Source organism: Carcharhinus amblyrhynchos, chromosome X (genome assembly GCF_965287045.1).
Source record: "Carcharhinus amblyrhynchos chromosome X, sCarAmb.v2.hapA, whole genome shotgun sequence".
Lineage (NCBI taxonomy): Eukaryota > Metazoa > Chordata > Chondrichthyes > Carcharhiniformes > Carcharhinidae > Carcharhinus > Carcharhinus amblyrhynchos.
In genome coordinates, this window is record NC_137359.1 from 7,120,634 (window position 1) to 7,146,453 (window position 25,820).

Below are 25,820 nucleotides of genomic sequence, written 5' to 3' on the forward strand. Positions count from 1 at the left end.
TCTAGTTTTAGACTCCCCCACCTTTGGGAAAAGATATTAACTCTCTGTGCCGGGGAACAGTAGTTACTGATCACAATGGAAAAATGTATCTGACCCAACTGATTCCCCAATTCAGGGAAGGATTGGCGAGAAGTCCGGATACTTCCCAGCGAACTACATCATCAGAGTGCGTGCGGGAGAGCGTGTCCATAAAGTGATCCGATCATTTGTTGGCAATAAGGAAATGGGCCAAATTACCTTGAAGAAAGATCAGGTAGGTGGAGAATTCAGAATTCCTTTTGCACCGATTGTGGGGAATAATTGGTCAGGATCAACAGGATTTGGGGTGGCATGGTAGCACAGTGGTTAGCACTGCTGCTTCATAGCTCCAGGGTCCTGGCTTCGATTCCTGGCACAGGTCACTGTCTGTGTGCAGTTTACACATTCTCCTCATGTCTGTGTGGGTTTCCTCCGGGTACTCCGGTTTCCTCCCACAGTCCAAAGATGTGCGGGTTAGGTTGATTGGCTATGCTAAGAAATTGCCCCTTAGTGTCCTGGGATGTGTAGGTTAGAGGGATTAGTGGGGATAATATATAGGGATATGGGGGTAGGGCCTGGGTGGGATTGTGTTCGGTGGGCCGAAGGGCCTCTTTCTGCACTGTAGGGTTCTATGATTCTATGATCAAGGCAGTGGCTAATCTTCCCTGGTTTGCACGGTTAGGAATTTACTAAATAATCTTTCTTATTTGCAAAGTTCAACCCAAGGCAATGATCCCTGGAATGAAGAGCTTGTCATATGAGGAATGGTTGAGGACTCTGGATCTGTACTCGGGGTTTAGAAGGATGAGGGGGGATCTTATTGAAACTTACAGGATACTGCGAGGCCTGGATAGAGTGGACATGGAGAGGATGTTTCCACTAGTAGGAAAAACTAGAACCAGAGGGCACAACCTCAGGGTAAAGGGACGATCCTTTAAAACAGAGATGAGGAGGAATTTCTTCAGCCAGAGAGTGGGGAATCTGTGGAACTCTTTGCCGCAGAGGAGGCCACGTCACTGAGTGTCTTTAAGACAGAGATAGATCGGTTCTTGATAAATAAGGGGATCAGAGGTTATGGGGAAAAGGCAGGGGAATGGGGATGAGAAAAATATCAGCCACGATTGAATGGCGGAGCAGACTCGATGGGCCGAGTGGCCTAATTCTACTCCTATGTATTATGGTCTTATGGCAATGCTTGGGGGGACTTGGGTTCGAATGGCAGATGGTAAAATTTGAATTCTGTACATTACCTGGAATTAAAAATCTACTGAGGACCATTGTGGTAAAAATATCCGTCTGGTTCATGGATGCCCCTTTAGGGAAGGAAATGTTCCCGATGGTGGGGGGGAGTCCAGAACTAGGGGTCATAGTTTGAGGATAAGGGGTAAACCTTTTAGGACTGAGGTGAGGAGAAATTTCTTCACCCAGAGGGTGGGGAATGTGTGGAATTCACTCCCACAGAAAGTAGTTGAGGCCAAAACGTTGTGTGATTTCAAGAAGAAATCAGATATCGCTCTTGGGGCTAAAGGGATCGAGGGATATGGGGGGAAGGGGGATCAGGATATTGAATTGGATGATCAGCCAAGTTCAGAATGAATGGCGGAGCAGGATCCAAGGGCTGAATGGCCTACCCCTGCTTCCAGTTTCCATGAAATCTGCCATTCTTATCAGGTCTGGCCCACATCAACGGTCTGTACGTCAGACCCACAACAATGAATAAAAATATAACCCCTCTGGTTCTGTTCCAATGACCTTCATTGATTCTCAAGTTTCCAGCCAGATTTTCACTATAGTTGGGGTGGCACGGTGGTTAGCACTGCTGCCTCACAGTGCCAGGGACCTGGGTTCAATTCCTGGCTTGGGTCACTGTCTGTGTGGAGTTTGCATGTTCTCCCCATGTCTGCGTGGATTTCCTCTGGGTGCTCCGGTTTCCTCCTACAGTCCAAAGATGTGTAGGTTAGGTGGATTGGCCATGCTAAATTGCCCCTTCGTGTCCAAAGATGTGCAGGTTAGGTGGATTGTCCATGCTAAATTGCCCCTTAGTGTCCAAAAATGTGTGGGTTAGATGGATTGGCCATGCTAAATTGCCCCTTTGAGTCCAAAGATGTGTAGGTTAGGTGGATTGGCCATGCTAAATTATCCCTTAGTGTCCAAAGATGTGTAGGTTAGGTGGATTGGCCACGCTAAATTGCCCCTTAGTGTCAAAGATGTGTAGGTTAGGTGGATTGGCCATGCTAAATTGCCCCTTAGTGTCCAAAGATGTGCAGGTTAGAGTGGATTGGCTGTGCTAAATTTTCCCTCAGTGTACCCGAACAGGAGTGTGGCGACTAGGGGATTTTCACAGTAACTTCATTGCGGTGTTAATGTTAGCCTACTTGTGACACTAATAAATAAATAAACTTCCATTCAAAAAATTGTTCTCTTCTTCCAACATTGTGACAGATTGTGGTTCAGAAAGGTGAAGAGGTCAACGGCTACATTAAGGTATTCACCGGCCGCAAGGTGGGAATGTTTCCGGTCGACTTCCTGGAGGAAATCTGAGCGTGTGCAAGAATGAGGAGAAGAAGCCTCAAGATGGCTGCTTGCAATGCGTTGACAGCGCCTGACGTCTCCACCTGTGAAGGAAGCTGTCTCCTACCTGGTTATGTGGAGGGAGATGTATTTCATGGTAGTGTCCAAGTGAGTTGGAAGAAATCTTCTAGACAAAAAAAAATGGAGGACTGTTGCTACAGAGATCTAAGCATACCTCGGTGTGTTAGGAAGACATTATTTTGACAAGAATAGCTGATTTTCTTTATCTAGTTAGGGTAGCACAAACCTGCCACCTTGCATGAGCATTCATAGAATTATAGAATCCCTACAGTGCAGAAGGAGGCCATTCGGCCCATTGAGCCCGCAGCGACCACAATCCCCCCCAGTCCCTATCCCCACGCATTTACCCTAGCTAGTCCCACTGACACCAAGGGGCAATTTAGCATGGCCAATCCACCGAACCCACACATCTTTGGGCACTAAGTGACAATTTAGCATGGCCAATCCACCCTAACCTACACATCTTTGGGCACTAAGTGACAATTTAGCATGGCCAATCCACCCTAACCTACACATCTTTGAATATTAAGGGGCAATTTAGCATGGCCAATCCACCTAACCTGCACATCTTTGGACACTAAGGGACAATTTAGCATGGCCAATCCACCTAACCTGCACATCTTTGGGCACTAAGGGACAGTTTAGCATGGCCAATCCACCTAACCTGCACATCTTTGGGCACTAAGGGACAATTTAGCATGGCCAATCCACCCTAACCTACACATCTTTGGGCACTAAGGGACAATTTAGCATGGCCAATCCACCTAACCTACACATCTTTGGACACTAAGGGACAATTTAGCATGGCCAATCCACCTAACCTACACATCTTTGGACACTAAGGGACAATTTAGCATGGCCAATCCACCTAACCTACACATCTTTGGACACTAAGGGACAATTTAGCATGGCCAATCCACCCTAACCTACACATCTTTGGACACTAAGGGACAATTTAGCATGGCCAATCCACCCTAACCTACACATCTTTGGACACTAAGGGACAATTTAGCATGGCCAATCCACCCTAACCTACACATCTTTGGACACTAAGGGGTAATTTAGCATGGCCAATCCACCTAACCTACACATCTTTGGACACTAAGGGGTAATTTAGCATGGCCAATCCACCCTAACCTACACATCTTTGGACACTAAGGGGTAATTTAGCATGGCCAATCCACCCTAACCTACACATCTTTGGAGGGAAACCGGAGCACCCGGAGGAAACCCATGCAGACACGGGGAGAGTGTGCAGACTCCGCACAGACAGTGACCCGAGCCGGGGATCGAACCCGGGCTGTGAGGCAGCAGCGCTGACCCACCGGGCCGCCCGCTCTCGCCATTTTAATTCGTCTTAAAATGTCGGCGAATAATTTCAGGTTAAATAAAAAGTACATTTCCACAATCCATGCCCCCTCGCCCCAAATCAAAAGCAGGAATCCTCCCAACGAGGAATGACACGAGATGGGAGTTTCCGAGTTTGGGGTGATTAAACCGCCGATGTGGAATGACTGGAATGTGGGGCCTAGGGAGTTCACTCCGCCGCGTCCTGACAAAAGGTTCGAAAGTTCGCTGGGCTCCTTCCTCGTTGTGAAGAGCTCCATTTCCATTCGGGGAAATGATGAATAACACAAACGGCTTGCGGAACATTCCAGCCACGAAACTGATACTTTCGGCAGCTGTTGGTGAGGGGAGAATGCCTCATGGCGTCAACACAGACTCAGAGGAAGGCGGGGGGGGGGGGCCTGAACCCTTCCCAAATGGAGGGCAAAAGCCAGATTGAGTCAGAGGGAAAACGATGGGGTCTTATTCCCATCCGCACTGCTTCCACGCACAATGAACCCAATGTGTTGGCTTCAGCACAGACTGCTGATCGAATGACACTTTCAAGGAAATGGCCCCTCACACACAGCGAAGCATATTCCACTCTGAGCTATTTAGCACAGGCTCTCAGCCATCATATTGTGCCCAACAGGATGCCAAATTAAACCAATCCCTTGCTCCGTATCCCTCTTTCCCTATTTCTCTGGTAGGCAGCGGAGAATGTGCCAACTTGTGTGTGATTTTGATCATTGGAAAAAGTCTTGAACATCCAGCCTGTCATTCGAGACCTCGCTGTGGTCTGTCACTATTTTTATTGCACACCTGTTTTTTTTTTGCTCCCAGTGTTTTCCGTTCTGCCGCGAGGGTGGATTGATTTTTCCCTGGCTTCGATTGAGGAATGTTGCTTCTGGCCTGGACTTTGCTCCACCTTCGATACGACTCGTCCCAATTCGGGTGTGTGTGAGGGATGGAGGCGGCGGTTCTACTGGCATCTGTGGAGAGACAGAGAGAAGTTAGCGCTTCCAGTCCGCGCGCCGCTCGGGACGCTGGGCAAGATTCTCCCACTACCCCCCCCTCCCCCACCCAAACCCCCACACCCTCCCCCACCCCCCCACCCCCAAACCCCACACCCTCCCCCCACCCCCAAACCCCACACCCTCCCCCACCAGACCCCGCCCCCCACCCCCAGACCCCACACCCTCCCCCACCAGACCCCGCCCCCCCACCCCCAAACCCCACACCCTCCCCCACCAGACCCCGCCCCCCCCACCCCCAACCCCACACCCTCCCCCACCAGACCCCGCCCCCCCACCCCCAAACCCCACACCCTCCCCCACCAGACCCCGCCCCCCCACCCCCAAACCCCACACCCTCCCCCACCAGACCCCGCCCCCCCACCCCCAAACCCCACACCCTCCCCCACCAGACCCCACACCCTCCCCCACCAGACCCCGCCCCCCACCCCCAAACCCCACACCCCCCAACCAACCCACCCCCCCAAACCCCCCACCCCAACCCCCCCACCCCCTACCCCAACCCCCCCACCCCCTACCCCAAACCCCCCACCCCCTACCCCAAACCCCTCCCACCCCCCAAACCCCCACCCCCACCCCCCAAACCCCACCAGCCCCACATCCCCCAACCCCCCCACCCCCACCCCACAAACCCCACCCCCACAAACCCCCCCAACCCCCACCCCACACCCCCCCAACCCCCCCAACCCCCCCCAACCCAAACCCCCCCCCCACCGCAACCCCCAACCCCCACCGCAACCCCCAACCCCCGCGTTTCTCTGGGAGTTGTCCGTCAGTGGCGACACTCGCTGCTGTCAACGGACTCCACCGGCCTCGCTCCACCGTCCGCCCGTGTCCACATTCACAGGGAAAGCCTCAGCAAAGTCCCACCAGCCGGAGGATCGTCTCTCTCTCCGCGGATGCTGCCAGACCTGCTGCCTTTATCCAGCATTTTCTGTTCTTCTTTCAGAGTTCCCAGCATTGATTTTGGTTTTATTTAGCTGTATGCACTTCACTCCCGCCCACCTTGAAGTAAAACTCCCTTCCCCATCCCGTTGAACCCTTAATAAAGTCTGCTCTTCCGTGGATTGTAGAGACTGCATTTCTTTCTCGTCGAATATTTGCCTTGTTTACCCGTTCGAGATCTTCCTCACCGCCCCGCCCGCCTGCCGGGCATCGTCTCAGAATCAAGGGGCCCCCGACTGAAGACAGATGAGGATGAATTTCTTCTCGGAGGCAATTTAGCATGGCCAATCCAGATAACTTACACATCTTTGGACACTAAGGGACAACTTATCATGGCCAATCCACCCTAACCTACACATCTTTGGACAGTAAGGGACAACTTATCATGGTCAATCCACCCTAACCTACACATCTTTGGACACTAAGGGACAATTTAGCATGGCCAATTGACTTAAGCTGCACATGTTTGGACTGTGGGAGGAAACCGGAGCACCTGGAGGAAACGCACACAGACACAGGGAGAACGTGCAGACTCCCCACAGACAGTGACCCAAGGTGGGAATTGAACCCGGGTCCCTGGCGCCGCGAGGCAACAGTGCTAACCACTATGCCACCGTGTCGATATTAAATCAAACGAGCAGAACCGTGCTGCAAGCTAGTGCTAATGAAAAGAAAGATATGAAGCACGTAGTGCATATTGACATCATAATGGTAAGATACAAGCACCCTGGATCTGGGAGTGTGGGTTCATTAGACGATGAATTCATTGCCTCTGCTGGTGAAATCGATATTTCCCTGCATTCGCCATCCTGTCCTTTTATTTTTTATTAACGTCACAAGTAAGGCTTACATTAACACTGCAATGAAGTTACTGTGAAAATCCTCGAGTCACCACACTCCTGTTCGGGTACATTGAGGGGAATTGAGCATGGCCAATCCACCCTAACCAGCACGTCTTTCAGACTGTAGGAGGAAACTGGAGCACCCGGAGGAAACCCACACAGACAGTGACCCAAGCCGGGAATCGAACTGGGGTCCCTGGCGCAGTGAGGCAGCAGTGCTAACTACCGTGCTGCCCCCTCGTACTGTACCGCCCACTGAGCACCCTCCTAAATATGGAGGAGCAAAGCTGTTTTCTTTTTGAAAGCAGCACCTGTTGGCCATATCAAACGTCAGGGATAAAGGGTTATTCTCGGAAGGGGCAGTTGGATGGGATCAAATCTTTCAGCACCAAATTAAACCAGTGATGTGTCTCGGGATGAATGCCTGACCCGATTTATAAAATCGCCTTTACTCTCGTCGAACTCCACCTCTCTGGCAGAACAATCCGGAAATATATCTTGCTGCTTTGTACATGAGCATAAAAATATTGCTGAGCGAAGCTTGTGTGAACCAAGTTACACATAACAGTTCTCTCTGTCGATTAGCGTTTGAGCTTCTCGGCTACAGTTCGGTAAAGGAGACACTTCTTTATAAACTACCTTCATTTCTTTGATCCAACTCCCCACCAGCCCCACCATCCCCAACCCCCACCCCACACACCCCCCCCCCCCCCCACCAACACCTCTAGCCTTTTTATAGATCAGTGACTTCTATTGGGTAACTGACATCAAATTAGCATTTAATAGGATGGTCTGTTAACCCATTCCTTACAATTGGGACTTAAATTCATGGGTTATGCCAGGATCCATGCCCGCCAGTGCCCTACAACCCAAACCACCACCCCAGCACCATGGAATTGCTACGCTTTATGAGGATATCACCCCTACTGCGTGGGGCCTCCATTCTTACAGGCATTTCTTGGGCATCCGCGTGCCTTCTGAGTTGCTTGCCAATGGTGGGTGGGCAGAGGTGCCCACCATTTGGTGCCCATTGTGGCAAGGCCAATACTGGAATGGATATTCTCATTGCCTCTTCAGGTGCCAAATAGAAGTTAGCTTTTAGGTGTGCATTATGTTGTAAATGGCAGAACCCTTCGGAACATTAACATACAGAGGGATCTGGGCGTGCAGAACCACAGTTCCCTCAAAGTGACAACACATATGGCCAAGGTGATTAAGAAGGCATATGACATACTTGCCTTCATTGGACAGGGCATTGAGTACAAGAGTTGGCAAATCATGTTGCAGCTATATAAAACCTTGGTTAGGCTGCATTTGGAGGATTGCAAGTGGTTCTAGTCACCACACTACCAGAAGGATGTGGAAGCTTTGGAGAGAGTGCAGAGAAGGTTTACCAGGATGTTCCCTGGTCTCGAGGGTGTTGGCTATGAGGAGAGGTTGGATAAACTGGGATTGTTTTCACTGGAAAGACAGAGGCTGAGGGGAGACCTGGTCTACAAAATGACGAGAGGCAGAGACAGGGGGGATAGTCAGAGACTTTTTCCCCAGGGTGGAAGTGTCAATTACACGGGGGCACAGGTTCAGGGTGAGAGGGGGACAGTTTAAGGGAGATGCGCGGGGGAGGTTTTTCACACAGAGTGGGGTGGGTGTCTGGAACGTGCTGCCAGAGGAGGGGGTGGAAACAGGAACATTAACAACATTTAAGAGGCATCTGGATGGATACATGAATAGGGAGGGAATAGAGGGATACGGACTAAGGGCAGGGAGTTTTTTTTTAGTTAGGGCCTCATGATTGATATGGAGGGGCCGAAGGGCCTGTTCCTGTGCTGTACTTTGTTCTTTGTTTTATCATAGAAACATCGAACAGTACAGCACAGTACAGGCCCTTCGGCCCTCAATGTTGTGCCGGGCTATGTCCAAACCCAAGATCAAGCTATCCCACTCCCTATCATTCTGGGGTGCTCCATGTGCCTATCCAGTAACCACTTGAAAGTTCCTAAAGTGTCCGACTCCACTATCACAGCAGGCAGTGTATTCAGCACTCCAACCACTCTTTGAGTAAAGAATCTACCTTGGACATCCCTCCTATATCTCCCACCATGAACCTTATAGTTATGCTCCCTAGTAACAGCTACATCCACTGGAGGAAATAGTCTCTGAACGTCCACTCTATCTATCCCCCTCACCATCTTATAAACCTAATCGGGCACAGATGGAAGATGTGCCCTTCCCAAGACCAGGGAGGGTCTTCCCATGGAGGATGGCAGCCAGTGATACCCTCCCCTTCCCCAGCCTATTTCTGGCACGCCGCTGGCACAATGCCTGCCCACAATGTCTGAGTGAATTCAGGCTGCCACTATCTTTGAGTATTACAATAGGCCCGAATTCCAATCCCAGTTTTGTGTGATTGCCACTTTCCCTTACCCACTTCCCAGGTTGGCATTGTTCACTGCTGAGAATGGGCATTAAGACCGAGGCTGGGATCGCCAAGGTGTTTTGTGAAGTTAGCCTGGATCCTAAGTTTGATATTTGGTTTGGGCATCAGGATGAGAAGACAGCATTTCACTGCAGGTATGACTCAAGTGACCCACGAGGGAGCTTTTATCAAACATATGACAAAAAGAATGAGCATAACTGTTACCAATTACAAGAATCCAACATATTACTATCAAAACTAGATGCAGGAGGAGGCCATTCGGCCCTTTGAACCTGCTCCACCATTCACCTTGATCATGGCTGACCATCCAGTTCAATATCCTGATCCCCCCTTCCCCCCATATCCCTCGATCCCTTTAGCCCCAAGAGCGATATCTAATTTCTTCCTGAAATCACACAACGTTTTGGCCTCAACTACTTTCTGTGGGAGTGAATTCCACACATTCCCCACCCTCTGGGTGAAGAAATTTCTCCTCACCTCAGTCCTAAAAGGTTTACCCCTTATCCTCAAACTCTGACCCCCTAGTTCTGGACTCCCCCCACCATCGGGAACATTCTTTCTGAATCTACCCTGTCTAACCCTGTTAGAATTTTATAAGTTTCTATCAGATTCCCTCTCACTCTTCTAAACTCCCCTCGATGCTCCTCCCCACCCCCCCCCTGCTGTCACTCCACCTGATGTCCCTCTCTCCCCCAACGTCCTTTCCTCCTCCCAATGTCCCTCCTTGGTGTCCTCCTCCCCTCAATGTCCCCCCTTATCTCCCCCACCCCCGATGTGGGGGGGAATCTTGTGGGAAGAGTTGGGAATTTGGTTCGCTGCCTCAGTCGCAGCTGGACGCTTGAATATTTTAGCACAGGGTATGGAGTGGAAAATACTGCCCATTGTTACTCGGAGGGACCTGGTGCCCATAATCTCATCACAACATTTCCAGGACTCCTGATAAAGGAATTGGAAGCGCCTTGTGTTTATGTAGCTCACTTTTCATAACTGACATGCATCTCAGAGTGCTTTCCAGCCAGTGAAAGATCTGCCAATTTGCAGTCAATGGCAGAGATGTGGCAGCCAATGTGCACACAGCAAGATCCCACAAACAGCAAAATAATACTGACCAGCTATTTTTCTGATATTCTTGCGTTGTGACGTTAAAGGGGCTGGAAAAAGGATGCATAGCTCTCCCCTCCCCTCTCTCAATCAGCTTCCCCCATGGGTGGCACTGACCAATGCTTAGTACCTCTACGCCACCATAGCTGCAGTGTTTACCAACTTCATGACGATAGTAGTGCAATTACTCGACACTTCTTTAATGGAAATGTTTAAAATTCAGCCATTTTCTACAGGCAGTCAGTATGTCTGGCAGGAAGACAGCTCAGATGCTGGGGCAGCAGGTTAATTACTCAATTTAGCCACATAATGGTTACTAAGATAGAGCTAGTGAACTTTTGTTTACAAAAAGAAAAGGTCCCCTAGGGTTTTTGATCAGTTGGTTGAAAGGGTCATGAGTATCAATCAGTGGATAATGGGAAAAGCTAGCAGGAAAAAAAAGTTCTTGTTTGAAGACAGAGATTTTCTGCAACTCTCTCTGAAAGCATCAAGACTGTCTACACTATCATAGCAAATATATTTATGGATGCTAACTGTACTTAAAGTGGCATTTGACGCTGTAAAAGGAATGTTGCTTATTTGGAACTGAAACTGTGATAAGTTAGAAATGAAAGTTGCTTCCTTGAATTTTAAAATGTTGTTCAATTGTCTTTTGTAGAGTTGTATTTGAACTGTGTAATGAAATAAAGTTTGTTTTACTATAAAAGATCCTTAATTTGTCAGCAGAATTACTCCTGGAACAAAATATCCTAACCACAGATTAATGCCAAAATAGGAAGACTGTTAGGGTCGTGTCTGGCTTTCTAATATACGTTGGGGTTTCTAGCCTGGGATTTTCACACATGGGAAACTGTATTCACATCAGCCAATATCTGCGAGAAAGTTTAAAATAAGTCTAATCGCTCACACCACCCATTCCCCCACTTACCCACTCCTTAATTCCCTCAGACTCATAGAACCATAGAGGAGGCCATTCCAAATCATTGCATCACAGAACAGTCTGGCCTGACCTTCCTCCTGGCATCCTGACACACACCTCCTGCTTGGTCACTGAGTCACTTGCCCAGGGTAACAGTTTCACCTCATTGGCATTGGCAACTTGTGCAGTGTTGGCGTATCACATCTCAAGCAGAGCTCATATCAGAAGGTGAAAACTAACTTCTTAATAATTTAATTCCATTCATATTGGCAGCACATCGGCACAGTGGTTAGCACCGCTGCCTTACAGCGCCAGGGACCCTGGTTCAATTCCCGGCTTGGGTCACTGTTCCATGTGGAGTCTGCACGTTCTCCCCATGCCTGCGTGGGTTCCCTCTGGGTGCTCTGGTTTCCTCCCAAAGATGTGCAGGTTAGGGTGGATTGGCTATGCTAAATTGTCCCTTAGTGTCCAAAGATGTGTAGGTTAGGGTGGATTGGCTATGCTAAATTGTCCCTTAGTGTCCAAAGGTGTGTGGGTTAGGTGGATTGGCTATGCTAAATTGTCCCTTAGTGTCCAAAGATGTGTAGGTTAGGGTGGATTGGCCATGCTAAATTACCCCTTACTGTCCAAAGATGTGTAGGTTAGGGTGGATTGGCTATGCTAAATTGTCCCTTAGTGTCCAAAGATGTGTAGGTTAGGGTGGATTGGCCATGCTAAATTACCCCTTACTGTCCAAAGATGTGTAGGTTAGGGTGGATTGGCTATGCTAAATTGTCCCTTAGTGTCCAAAGGTGTGTGGGTTAGGTGGATTGGCTATGCTAAATTGTCCCTTAGTGTCCAAAGATGTGTAGGTTAGGTGGATTGGCTATGCTAAATTGCTCCTTAGTGTCCAACGATGTATGTTAGGTGAGTTTGCCATGCTAAATTCATAGAATCTACAGTGCAGAAGGAGGTCACTTGGCCCATCAAGTCTTCACCAACCACAATCCCACCCAGGTCCAATTCCCATATATTTATCCCATCTAGTCCCCCTGACACTAAGGGGCAATTTAGCGTGGCAAACCATCTAACCTGCAAATCTTTGGACTGTGGGAGGAAACCAGAGCACTCGGAGGAAACCCACACAGACATGGGGAGAATGTGCAAACTCCACACAGACAGTGACCCGAGGTTGGAATCGAACCCGGGTCCCTGGCGCTGTGAGGCAGGAGTGTTAACCACCGTATCACACTAATTCTCGAGTGTCTAAAGATGTGTAGGTTCGGGGAATTGGCCATGCTAAATTGAACATTAAGGGTCAATTTAGCATGGCCAATCAACCTAACCCAAACATCTTTGGACTGTGGGAGGAAACCGGAGCACCCGGAGGAAGGTGCAGCAGGTGGTCAGGAAGGCGAATGGGATGCTGGCCTTCATAGCGAGGGGGATTGAATATAAAAGTAGGGAGGTCTTGCTGCAGCTGTATAGGGCATTGGTGAGGCCGCAGCTGGAGTACTGTGTGCAGTTTTGGGCGCCGCACCTGCGCAAGGATATTTTGGCCCTGGAGGGAGTGCAGAGGAGGTTTACTAGGCTGATACCGGAGTTGAGGGGATTGAGCTATGAGGAAAGGCTGAATAAACTAGGCTTGTACTCGTTAGAGTTTAGAAGAATGAGGGGAGATCTCATTGAGACGTATAAGATGATGAATGGGATGGATAGGATAGAGGTGGAGAGACTCTTCCCGCTCAGAAAGGACAGTAGGACTAGGGGGCACAGCCTCAAGATAAAGGGGGGGCAGTTTAGAACGGAGTTGAGGAGGAACTTCTTCACTCAAAGGGTGGTGAATCTCTGGAATTCTCTGCCCGTTGAAGTGGTGGAGGCTGCCTCGCTAAATATTTTTAAGAAGCGGGTTGATGGGTTCTTGATAAGAGAGGGGATTAAGGGTTATGGGGAGAGGGTGGGAATGTGGAACTGAGCCACAACAGATCAGCCATGATCTTATTGAATGGCGGGGCAGGCTCGAAGGGCTAGATGGCCTACTCCTGCTCCTATTTCTTATGTTCTTATGAAACCCACACAGACACGGGGAGAAGGTGCAGACTCCACACAGCCAGTGACCCAAGCCGGGAATTGAACCCGGGTTCTTCCTGTTGAGGTGCATTCCTCTGTGTATTTCAAAAAAATGGAAACGCCAAAGCTTGTTTCAAGTCACACTTGCTAACTCTCTCCTTTGACTGGGGTGGCAAAGAAATATCGGAAAGGTTTGTACCACACCCTGGTGAGCAAGCTGGCGCAATACAGTGGGCAAACTGGCATGAGATCACAAATTGTCAGCCACCGACAAACGTGGAGGATTTATTCTTCAGCTGGACACTTGGGGAAGCAAACAGCCCTGCCATCCACGGTGCCAGATTTGGATCACTGCTGCCATCTCCTGGTTTGCAAATGAAAGGCTTCACCAAGGCACAGACACTTGTACCCGCTGCCGGGGGTTAAATGAGCAGCTGGGTGAAGAGAGGACAATTGGATGGTACTTTACCCACTGCAATGCCACCATAGGGCAGTTGATTTGGCATCTCCTGGTGGCACACTTCCTCGGGCATGCATTGTGAGGCCTTTGGACAGTTTAGAAAATTATTACAAATAAAATCAACCAATGGGAGTGGCTAAATCTTTTATTTCTCTTAATTACAAAATGTAACGATGGGAGAGGAGATTATGTGTATGTATACAATGCCATCATACACTGAGCTCAGTATACAGATAGAAAACGCAGCAAAACTCCTTCCCTTCACCTGTGTCACCTCCCTCCAACTCAGAGGGATTCCACCGATGCCAAGGTGGGCAGGTGGTGCCCACAGCTCGATCGGGCCCCACATCTGGGAGGATGGGGTGACCGGAATGACTCCTGTTGTCCTTCCCTTCTCCCCATTTCTCGAATGAGTCTCTTCTTGATGATATCCAGGATTTAAGACCTGCCCAACTTAATTTTACGCTCCCTACTAATCAAGGAAGCCAGGCAGAAAGGAATGCCAAGGAATCCCGAAGTGCATTCGATGCCCTGCTGTCATCAAGAGAGCCTCAACGTCATCGGAAGAGTCCTTATCTGTCTATTTTAGATGTGGCTTCTTCCCATTCACTCAATTTTCTAAATAAAGCTTTATTCGAAACACAGAGTCCAAACTACTGACCAATTCCATTTTATTCCAGTAGACAGACCATTAACCCCTTTCCCCCTCCTCACTCCCATTATTATATAAATCCCAATGAAGTAAAATTATTATTCACTCTCTTTGACAATATGCCACTGCAATACCCACCTCTCAAATCCCTATGTACAATAAATTCTGAGGAGGCCAAGCACCTTGCATTCACTCCCACTGCGAATTACTCCACACCACCCAATCCCATTACATCCCGCTCTTGTACAGTCGATATTCCATGCAGTGAATACCAAGTCTTCATGGTTCCCGAGAATTTGAGTTTTCATCGCTTACATTGAACAGAACCTGCCCAGCACTCACCAGCTCACCACGCCATGCTATCAATTCTGAAAGGCTCCAATTTTTATCTAGTAGCCGAGGTTTGAGTTATTGAGACGTATATCTTACAGGGTGACCGTGTTTCATGGGGGGACCTAAGAAATTCGAACGTGAACGTTCAATTTCTTGAAGGCAGGGTGTCCAAGTGAATGTTACATAACATTACTGTCAGTCGGCTGGTCAGTGTTCTAGGTATCTTCCTTCGAAGTAAGTTCTCCTCAGAGGGAGGAAGAAATACTCAGAGAATATCACCGCCTGTCAATTAAATGGAAATGTTCAAAGAACATGCAATTAGTTAACTGACCCAAAAGCATGCAAGTTCATTCCACGGGGATACTTTGGGTCATTTTCAAGGCCAGCTCAGGTTATCGCACGGTAGTGTCAGAGCAAGAAGCGTGTCGCCATGTCGTGATTCCCAGAGATTCTCGGATCTGAAAGGGTGAAGGCGCTACACTTATATGTTAAAGCACTGATTGAACCAAAGTCTGTCACCAGGAAAGAGAGAGAAAGGCTGTGGAATCTGGGAGGCGAAAGGTGGGGTTTGGGGAGGGGGGAGATGGGTAGGGGGTTGTTGGAGAGTGTTGAACCACGTGCTACAGGGTCCAGCAAAGTGGAAGTTCCCATAAATAAAAAGAGCGGATCGAAGAATCTGGCGTCTGCAAAGTGAAGAATCCCACAGGTTGGAGAGTTCCGAGACAATGCGGTTGATAATCCGAAGAATCAGACGGAAGAGTCTGGCGCGCTAATCTCACTTTTTGGATCCAGCTGATTTGGTGGAGGGGCCCATCAGCATTGGTGACTGATTTTTGTGGCCGATCTTAATCTGGAGGAGAGACAGCAGAAAGAAAGCTGCGAGTGAGATCAACACCACCAACTTCCAGCAACCAAACAATCGCCTTCAGTTTCACCTAGGGTGGCGGGAGTCTGCAATGGACTGCCTGAGGGTGTACAACAGGGAACACAGAACACAGGGAACAAAGAAATGTACAGCACAGCAACAGGCCCTTCGGCCCTGCTAGCTAAAAAATCTCTCTTCAGGGTGGCATGGTAGCACAGTGGGTTAGCACTGCTGCTTCACAGCTCCAGGGACCTGGGTTCGATTCCTGGCTTGGGTCACTGTCTGTGTGGAGTTTGCACATTCTCCCCGTGTCTGCGTGGGTTTCCTCCGGGTACTCCGGTTTCCTCCCACATTCCAAAGATGTGCGGGTTAGGTTGATTGGCCATGTTAAAATTGCCCCTTAGAGTCCTGAAATGCGTAGGTTAGAGGGATTAGTGGGTAAACATGTGGGGGTAGGGCCTGGGTGGGATTGTGGTCGGTGCAGACTCGATGGGCCAAATGGCCTCCTTCTGCACTGTAGGGTTTCTATGAGAATTCTCCATCTACCAAACAAAAGGATACCAAATCAAAAAGAGCTTCAAGACAGCAGAATCGCCAAAAGAACGCCAAAGACTTGATTTGATTTATTATTGTCATGTGTATTAGCATACAGTGAAAAACATTGTTTCTTGCGCGCTATACAAAGCATACTGTTCATGGAGAAGGAAAGGAGACAGTGAAGAATGTAATGTTACAGTCATAGCTAGGGTGTAGAGAAAGATCAACTTAATGTGAGGTAGGTCCATTCAAAAGTCTGACAGCAGCAGGGAAGAAGCTGTTCTTGAGTCGGTTGGTATGTGACCTCAGACTTTTGTATCTTTTTCCTGATGGAAGAAGCTGGAAGAGAGACTGTCCTGGGTGTGTGGGGTCCTTGATTATGCTGGCTGCTTTTCCCGAGGCAGCGGGAAGTGTAGACAGAGTCAATGGATGGGAGGCTTGTTTGTGTGATGGATTGGGCTACATTCATGTAGTTTCTTGCAGTCTTTTTTCAAAAGGTTTTTCCAAAGCCACAAAACCTGTTTATATGCTTTCTAAGAGTGACTAAGTTAGTATTATTATTTTTTGGTCATGAATGGTCCTTGTATTTATTTGAGCAGCATTCCAGTTGTATTTTACTTGAATTGAAATATTATTTGTTTAGTTAAAGTTCCTGGTTGGTGAACCCACAGTGCTGTTAGGGAGGGAGTTTCAGGATTGTTATTGGATATCAGTCAGTCCATGTGGTGTAGGTACACCCACAGTGCTGTTAGGGAGAGAGTTCCAGGATTGTTATTGGACATCAGGCAGTCCATGTGGTGTAGGTACACCCACAGTGCTGTTAGGGAGGGAGTTCCAGGATTGTTATTGGACAGTCAGTCAGTCCATGTGGTCTAGGTACACCCACAGTGCTGTTAGGGGGGGAGTTCCAGGATTGTTATTGGATATTAGTCAGTCCATGTGGTGTAGATACAGTTATGACTATGTCAAACAGCATCCTGACTAGTCTGAGAGACAGCTCTCCTAATGTTGGCACAAGCCCCAGGTGTTAGTCAGGAGGACTTTGCCAGGTCAGCAGGGCTGGCTTTGCTGTTGCCTTTGTAGCGATTTGATATAGCTGAGTGGCTTGCTAGGACATTCCAGACACTAGTTGAGAGTGAAGAACCATGTAGGCTAAACCAGGTAAGGACAGCAGAATTCCTTCCCTATGGGGATACATCTGACCAGGACATTGGGATAGGAGCAACCATCATACAGTCTTTGCAGACACAAAGTTCCACCTTGACATTGAGGATATTGTGATGACACTGTACCTTTAAGGAATATATCCGTGTCTTGTGAGATATGTTTGAAATTTGGCTCTGGTTTAAGGTGCCGATCTGACTGCTCCAGGCAGCCACCTTGCTGAGAATTCAGCACCATACCTGATTTGAGTTATTGGGCATTATTGAGTTATTGAGCTAATGCAGTTTTGTTATTTTTTGAGTTGTCCCCTGGAGTTTGAGAGTAGGGTTTCATTCGGGTAACTGACAGGTGGGAGTCATGTGCTAATGGGCGGAGCTAGGTCCACAGCAAGACAAGCAGGCAGTTGTCTACACGGTTCTGCACAAAGCAAATGTTATTCTCTCTCTCGCTGGAGATTGAAGCCTGGGCCCCACTAGAAGACAGGTATCTCTCTCTCCAGAGGTGTTCTGGAGGCTGGAGGAACAACAACCCATGCACCAGCATGTAAGCCTGTTGCTTGCTAACTGATCTTGAAGAAGAGTTCCGTGGGCGGCATGGTGGCACAGTGGTTAGCACTGCTGCCTCTCAGCACCAGGGACCCGGGTTCAATTCCTGGCTTGAATCACTGGGTGTATGGAGTTTGCACGTTCTCCCCATGTCTGCATGGGGTTCCTCCAGTACTCCAGAGTCCCACAGTCCAAAGATGTGCAGACTAGGTTAATTGGCCATGCTAAATTGCCCCTTAATGTCAGGGGAGACTAGCTAGAGTAAATACATAGAGTTTTGTAGGGATAGGGCTGGGGTAATATTGTGGTCAGTGCAGACTCGATGGGCTGAATGGCCGCTTTCTGCACTGTCGGGATTCAGGAAGCGTAAAGGAGAACATGCTCCTGTCTACATCAATAGGGACAAAGTAGAAAGGGTCGAGAGCTTCAAGTTTTTAGGTGTCCAGATCACCAACAACCTGTCCTGGTCCTCCCATGCTGACACTATAGTTAAGAAAGCCCCACCAATGCTTCTATTTTCTCAGGAGGCTAAGGAAATTTGGTGTGTCCACTACGACTCTCACCAGTTTTTACAAACGCACCATAGAAAGCATTTTGATTGTATCACAGCTTGGTATGGGCTCCTGCTCTGTGCAAGACTGCAAACTACAAAAGGTTGTGAATGTAGCCCAATCCATCACACAAACCAGCCTCCCATCCATTGACTCTGTCTACACTTCCCGCTGCCTTGGAAAAGCAGACAGCATAATCAAGTACCCCACACACCCCGAACATTCTCTCTTCCACCTTCTTCTGTGAGGAAGAAAATACAAAAGTCTGAGATCACGTATCAACCAACTCAAGAACAGCTCCTTCTATGCTGCTGTCAGACTTTTGAATGGACCTACCATATATTAAGCTGATTTTTCTCTGCACCCTAGCTATGACTGTAACACTACAGTCTCTTTGCCTTGTCCCCTATGTACTCTATGAACAGTATGCATTGTCTGTATAGCTCACAAGAAACAATACTTTTCACTGTATCCCAATACACGTGACAATAATAAATCAAATCAAATATTAAACTGATCTTTCTTTACACCCTATCTGTAACTGTAACACTACATTCTGCACTCTCTCCTTTCCTTCTCCCCTATGTACTCTATGAACAGTGTGCTTTGTCTGCATAGTGCAGAAGAAACAATACTTTTCACTGTATCCCAATACATGTGACATTACTTAGCCAAATCAAATATTAAGTTGATCTTTCTCTACACTCTGTGACTGTAACACTACATTCTGCACCCTCTTCTTTCCTTCTCCCCTACGTACTCTATGAACGGTGTGTTTTGTCTGTATAGTGCGCAAGAAACAATACTTTTCACTGTTTCCCAATACATGTGACAATAATAAATCAAATCAAATATTAAGTTCTCTACATCCTTGCTATGACTGTAACACTACATTCTGCACTCTCGACTTTATGAACAGTATGATTTGTCTGTATCGCGTGCAAGAAGCAGTACTTTTCACTGTGTCCCAGTATATGGTCTGGTCTGGACCATGGCTGAGTGCAGGATTTGTAAAGTGGGAGATAGTTTGTTCCTGTGGCATGCTGACTTACTGTACATGGTGGCTGCAGCCAAGGTTCACCATCAATCTGCATTGGCAGCAATCGCTTTGTCCTGAGGTAGAATCAGAAAGATGGAAATGTGTGAGAGATGGCACAGCCTCCTGGGTCCATGAAGGAAACTTCCGTCACGCTTGAATGCGTCTTTTTCCAATCCATTTAACATGCTGGACTTTTCTCTTCACTCACCTCTACAAGAACTCTGAAGTTGACTCGTGACTTCAAGTTAGAACTGGTTTATCACCACAAGCGACTGACAGAATGTGACACACGTCTGTGTGGGGGCGGGAGATCCCCGTCCCACCCCCATGTGAATCGTAACAGGCGCGGGGGGTGGGGGGAACAGGACGGACAGTGCAAAGGTCCATTGGTGGGACTTTCTGGACAGATAATCCCACCCCTCCTCTCTCTTCCTCCCTGGCTCCAACTGAGATTCCTCCCGACCCAGGACGTGTGCCCTCGTTCCCGATTGGCTGGGCTTCCCACGCGCTGCCTCTCCATAGGGTCTGGCCCAATCACATGGCCCTCAGGGACTGCCTCCCCCCTCCCCCAGCCGGTGCCCCCCCGAACCCCCATCTCCTTAAAGGGGCTACATTACCACAACACCATTCTCTCCATTTCTGTTACCTGATAATGAGGTCAGAACATTGCGCCAAGCGTCGCCCCGCATCCTTCAATCCTGCGTAAATCTGTCCCATTTCAATCACGCCTTCCAGTCCCACCACTTCCAACAGTTGGTCACTCAACTCTGCAAAGAAAAATATTGTGAGGGCCTTCTTACTGGGAGGAAGACAATCCCTTCTGCACTCTGAACGTGTGGATTTACACAAGCATAAGAACATAAGAACTAGCAGCAGGAGTCGGCCATCTGACCCCTCAAGCCTGCTCTGCCATTCAATAAGATCATGGCTGATCTTTCTGTGGACTCAGCTCCACTTACTCGCCTGCTCACCATAACCCTTAATTCCTTTACTGTTCAAAATCTATCTATTCTTTCCTTAAAAACATTCCATGAGGGAGCCTCAACTGGGCAGGGAATTCCACAGATTCACAAGCCTTTGTGTGAAGAAGTTCCTCCTCAACTCAGTCCTAAATCTGCTCCCCCTTATTTTGAGGCCATGCCCCCTAGTTCTAGTTTCACCCGCCAGTGGAAACAACTTCTCTGCTTCTATCTTATCCATTCCCTTCATAATCTTATATGTTTCTATAAGATCTCCCCTCATTCTTCTGAATTCCAATGAGTATAGCCCCAGTCTACTCAGTCTCTCCTCATAAGCCAACCCTCTCAACTCCGTAATGAACAGACAGAGTGGGGTTAGATGAATTGAGGGTGATGTACAGCGATGGCAGGCTGGGGAGGTTTGAAAACATGACCACGTGACCCCAACACATGACAAACTGACCACACGCGTCGTTGACAAATGGTACTGCGTCCACCCACCCAAACTACAGCCCTGGGGCAAGGGCATCAGAGAACTGTGTGGACGCCACTTGCCAGGGAAAATCCCAGGCAAATGGGGGAGGGGACAATGAAAGGGAACCAAATTGGGGGAAAGAGTAATTTACGAAGGAAGGATGCAGAGGTGGGTCAGAATGTCAATATCTGAGTAGCACCTTGTTCACTGTTGGCAACTCTTGTGGGGCATTCTAGGACCAGAGGCCTTGGGATAAGGGGTAGCAAATTTAAAACAAAGTCGAGGAGAAACTCTTTCTCCCAAAGGGTTGTGAATCTGTGGAATTCGGTACCCCAAAGTGCAATGGATGCTGAGACAGTGAGTAAATTTAAAGAGAGTTAGACAGATTTTTAATGGGTTGAAGGGTTATGAGGAGAAGGCAGGAAAATGCAGACAAGGTGCATAACAGCCATGGCGGAGTGGACTCAATGGGCCGAATGGCCTAATTCTGCTCATACATCTTATGGACGCTTAAGCAGAATCTTGTGGTTTCAAGGCCGGTTTGAGGATCTAGCCCACATTATGAGGTATTGTAGGCTTTGTGGCAGCTCTGCGCACTCCCATGATAACAAGCGCTGTGTTTCATAGTAAATCGGGGCTACATATGGCTTCCGTTCTGAATCCAGTATCTATGTTATAGCTCGTGACACACAATTGTACAACAGAAGATTGGCCGGTGTTGGTTTGTTTCACCATGCTGTGGATCGAGATGATAGCTAATTTGTTGGGGTGTTGGTGGGATGACCAGTTTCATCATCCGCTCCCAGAACGGGATTGACTGATTGGCCTGTCATTGTCCAGTCTTCCGACAGATATATACAGAAGCAAGGGAACGAAAGCCTCAGAGCGGCTTCTGAATGCGCCAAAGGTTGGCAAACCGCTCTGTTGAGTGCTTTACAAAGCAGCTTGCCAACGTCGACGAGTACAGGCATGGATGCCAATGCCCTTCCTCGGAGCAACGTGAAGCTATTCAACTCACCAAGCCCGCTCTGCCTTTCAATGAGGACGTGGTGGATTGGCACCTTACTCCATTGGAATAGAATAGAAACATAGAATGCCTACAGTGCAGAAGGAGGCCATTTGGCCCATCATGTCTGCAATGATTCCCTGACAGACCATCCCACCCAGGGCCTATTCCCATAATCCCATATATTCAACCTGCTAATCCCCTTAATTTACACATCTTTGGACACTAAGGGACAATTTAACATGGCCAATCCACCCTAACCTACACATCTTTGGACACTAAGGGACAATTTAGCATGGCCAATCCACCCTAACCTACACATCTTTGGACACTAAGGGACAATTTAGCATGGCCAATCCAACTAATCTATACATCCTTGGACAGTAGGAGGAAACCGGAGCGCCTGGAGGAAACCCACGCAGACACGGGGATAACATAAGAACATAAGAAATAGGAGCAGGAGTAGGCCATCTAGCCCTTCGAGCCTGCCCCACCATTCAATAAGATCATGGCTGATCTGTCGTGGCTCAGTTCCACTTTCCCGCCCTCTCCCCATAACCCTTAATCCCCTCTCTTATCAAAAACCCATCAACCCGCGTCTTAAAAATATTTAGCGAGTGACCAGAATGGAACCCGGATCCCTGACACTGTAAGGCAGCAGTGCTAACCACTGTGCCACCATACACAACATCCTACCCTTGCTTCACATGCCTTAATACCGTCACCTGACAAAAATAAGCTGGCAATCTCAGTCTCGGAAGCACCGATGAACCATCTGCATCTTCGAGAGGGTGATCGCTCCAGATTCCCGCTGCCCCTTGAGTGGTGAAAATGCCTCCGGATTTCACTCCCGAACTGCCTGAGAATCATTTTAAGATTCTGCCCTCTTTCTTCTTGAATCCCACCCGCCGGAGAAGAAAATTCCCTTGGGATCTGCTTTTGAGTTGGGTTGCCACGGTTACCCACCTTGCGTGCACGACTTGAGAGCCTCGGGGTCAGTTATTGCCGCGTAGGTTTTGTTCAGCAGGGCCTTGCTCTCACATTTTTTAACTTCGCCCCAGAGGTTCGAGCCCCCATGCATGCTGGGAATATTGAGGACAGCGATTCCCTCCAACGAGAGGTTACTCAAGTCCAAGAGGCTCCCGCAGCACTGCGAAAAGACGGGAACATCAAATCAAAAATCGGCGCCGGAATTTTACAGCCTCCCAGCCATGTGATCCTGGAAGATGGAGCGCTGCATGTGAGTGGCGGGATCCACCTGTCAATGGGAATTCCCATTAATTCCCACGCTGGCGGGAATCGCATGGGGTGCGGGGGGTGGGGGGGGGGGTGCTGCCAGTGGGACTGGAGGATCCCGCTGGCGGGAACAGCCAGAGAATCCCGCCCCAGGACTTCCCTTCATTACAAAATGGCCACCGTGCTTGGCAGAGGTCGGGGAGACCATTTGCAATGACCGAGTGCCCACTTCTCACCGGCCCCTCCCTTGCCCGTGGGCTACTGGATGCAATTCTCAGTGGGTGCCCATTTCAACTGGGCATTGCCCAAATGCTTTCCCATTCTTACAAGGGATTGCTGGATGCCACTCCAAATATCACAATGCATTTTTTTTATTGTCTCGTGGGCCAGGGCATTAAAAGTTTATTTATTAGTCACAAGTAGACTTACATTAACACTGCAATGAAGTTACTGTGAACATTCCCTAGTCGCCACACTCCAGTGCCTGTTCGCGTGCACTGAGGGAGAACTTAGCAGGGCCAATGCACCCTAACCTGCACATCTTTGGACACTAAGGGGCAATTTAGCATGGCCAATCCACCTAACCTGCACATCTTTGGACACTAAGGGACAATTTAGCATGGCCAATCCACCTAACCTGCACATCTTTGGACACTAAGGGACAATTTAGCATGGCCAATCCCCCTAACCTACACATCTTTGGATTGTGGGAGGAAACCGGAGCACCCAGAGGAAACCCACGCAGACATGGGGAGAACGTGCAAACTCTGCACAGACTATGACCTAAGGCTCGAATTGAACACAGATCCCATGGCACTATGTGGCAGCAGGGCTAACCACTGTGCCACCCCGGCGTGATGATTAGAAACACCTAAGCACCTCCCCCCAGCACCCTCCCCATGCCGACTCCCTCCCCCTGACAAAGTGGCTCCTGATTGTGGATTCGGGACTGGGGATCATATCGATCAACATTTAGCTCTGCGACTCGCTCTGTAGAAACACATGGGCCTGATCGCTCTCACTTACTTCAATCTCCAAAACCTCCTGCAGGTTCTTGCATGTGGCGGAAACAGTTTCTGAGGTTGCAAACTCAAAATACCACAGTTTATTCTTCATTCTGTCAAAGAGAAAATGAGAGTTTGTTTTCAGGTCAGTTGTGGTTGGCACCTTGCAGGTTGGCTTTGATAAATATATAGACACCGGATTGGGTTAGTAACCGAAATGCCCATCTCTTGGTCAGCATCTGTTTCAGCCCCTTGGTGCTTTGATGCCCAGCGTGGGGCGGCCATGCTTGCCACAGAGTCAGACATTGCGGCCTTCGAACCCTATTCCACACGGTCTCTGCGAGTGGAGACTGGGGCTTGAGCTCCGGATTGATATCCACGGAAACACAAACTAGAAGCAGGAGGAGGACATTTGGCCCTTCGAGCTTGATCCACCATTCATTTGGTCATACCTGACCATCCAATTCAATATCCTGATCCCCCCCCTTCCCCCCCATATCCCTCGATCCCTTTAGCCCCAAGAGTGATATCTAATTTCTTCTTGAAATCACACAACGTTTTGGCCTCAACTACTTTCTGTGGGAGTGAATTCCACACATTCACCACACTCTGGGTGAAGAAATTTCTCCTCACCTCAGTTCTAAAAGGTTTACCCCTTATCCTCAAACTATGACCCCCTTGAATTATAGAATCATTGAATCCCTACAGTGCAAGAGGAGGCCATTCAGCCCATTGAGTCTGCACTGACCACAATCCCACCCAGGCCCTATTCCCATAACCCCGCATTTTTATCCTGCTTATCCCCTTGACACAAGGGGCAATTTACCATAGCCAATCAAACTAACCTGCACATCTTTGGACACTAAGGGACAATTTAGCATGGCCAATCCACCCTAACCTACACATCTTTGGACACTAAGAGACAATTTAGCATGGCCAATCCACCTAACCTAAACATCTTTGGACACTAAGGAGCAATTTAGCATGGTCAATCCACCCTAACCTACACATCTTTGGACACTAAGGGACAATTTAGCATGGCCAATCCACCTAACCTACACATCTTTGGACACTAAGGGACAATTTAGCATGGCCAATCCACCCTAACCTACACATCTTTGGACACTAAGGGACAATTTAGCATGGCCAATCCACCCTAACCTACACATCTTTGGACACTAAGGGACAATTTAGCATGGCCAATCCACCCTAACCTACACATCTTTGGACACTAAGGGACAATTTAGCATGGCCAATCACATAACATTTGTTCCTATGTTCTGAGGCTGGGTGAATGCCCCATGTTGTGTAACTAACACCACAGATTCAACCCAATGTGGACAGCGAAAGTTCTCATAAACCTGCTGTTGAACTTTTCCGGATACTTCTCCCTCATGACATGAAATCGATGAGCGATTGATGCATCCTTTAAGTGAAAAAAAGATATTTAGCTGTTAGTAGCCAGTCACCTGCAAATCCATTTTCCAATAAGGATCTTAACAAACAAAACCACAAATGCACTTTCAACAAACAGGGGTTTTGCCAGGGTCACTCAGCTCCTGACCTCATTACAGCCTTGGTTCAAACATGGACAAAAGAGCTGAATTCCAGAGGTGAGGTGAGAGTGACTGCCCTTAACATCAAGGCTGCATTTGAGCGAGTGTGGCATCAAGGAGCCCGCGAAAAACTGGAGTCAGTGGGAATCTGGGGGAAAGTCTCCGCTGGTTGGAG

The 25,820-nt window shown here is 48.5% G+C and overlaps 2 protein-coding genes across 5 annotated transcripts in view; one reads left to right on the top strand and one right to left on the bottom strand.

The window, feature by feature from the left end:
* stac3 (SH3 and cysteine rich domain 3) overlaps nucleotides 1-5,002 on the top strand; it is a 59,499-nt gene extending 54,497 nt beyond the window's left edge. For 2 of the 3 annotated variants that reach the window (XM_080217910.1, XM_080217909.1), the window contains 2 exons: nucleotides 116-253; nucleotides 2,461-3,102. In XM_080217910.1, the coding sequence (XP_080074036.1) occupies nucleotides 116-253; nucleotides 2,461-2,559 (237 nt within the window). In that variant the 3' untranslated portion in view covers nucleotides 2,560-3,102. Of the gene's footprint in view, nucleotides 1-115; nucleotides 254-2,460; nucleotides 3,103-4,779 lie in introns of those variants that run through there. The other variant, XR_013889892.1, reaches the window with a different exon arrangement.
* Nucleotides 5,003-13,852: 8,850 nt separating this feature from the next.
* The window catches only part of LOC145361856 (diacylglycerol kinase beta-like), a 93,917-nt gene continuing 81,949 nt past the window's right edge, over nucleotides 13,853-25,820 (bottom strand). For both annotated transcript variants that reach the window (XM_080217832.1, XM_080217833.1), the window contains exons 19-24: nucleotides 25,451-25,515; nucleotides 24,112-24,202; nucleotides 22,816-22,999; nucleotides 20,056-20,176; nucleotides 19,423-19,483; nucleotides 13,853-15,558 (exon numbers count right to left, since the gene is read on the bottom strand). In XM_080217832.1, the coding sequence (XP_080073958.1) occupies nucleotides 15,484-15,558; nucleotides 19,423-19,483; nucleotides 20,056-20,176; nucleotides 22,816-22,999; nucleotides 24,112-24,202; nucleotides 25,451-25,515 (597 nt within the window). In that variant the 3' untranslated portion in view covers nucleotides 13,853-15,483. The remainder of the gene's footprint in view (nucleotides 15,559-19,422; nucleotides 19,484-20,055; nucleotides 20,177-22,815; nucleotides 23,000-24,111; nucleotides 24,203-25,450; nucleotides 25,516-25,820) is intronic.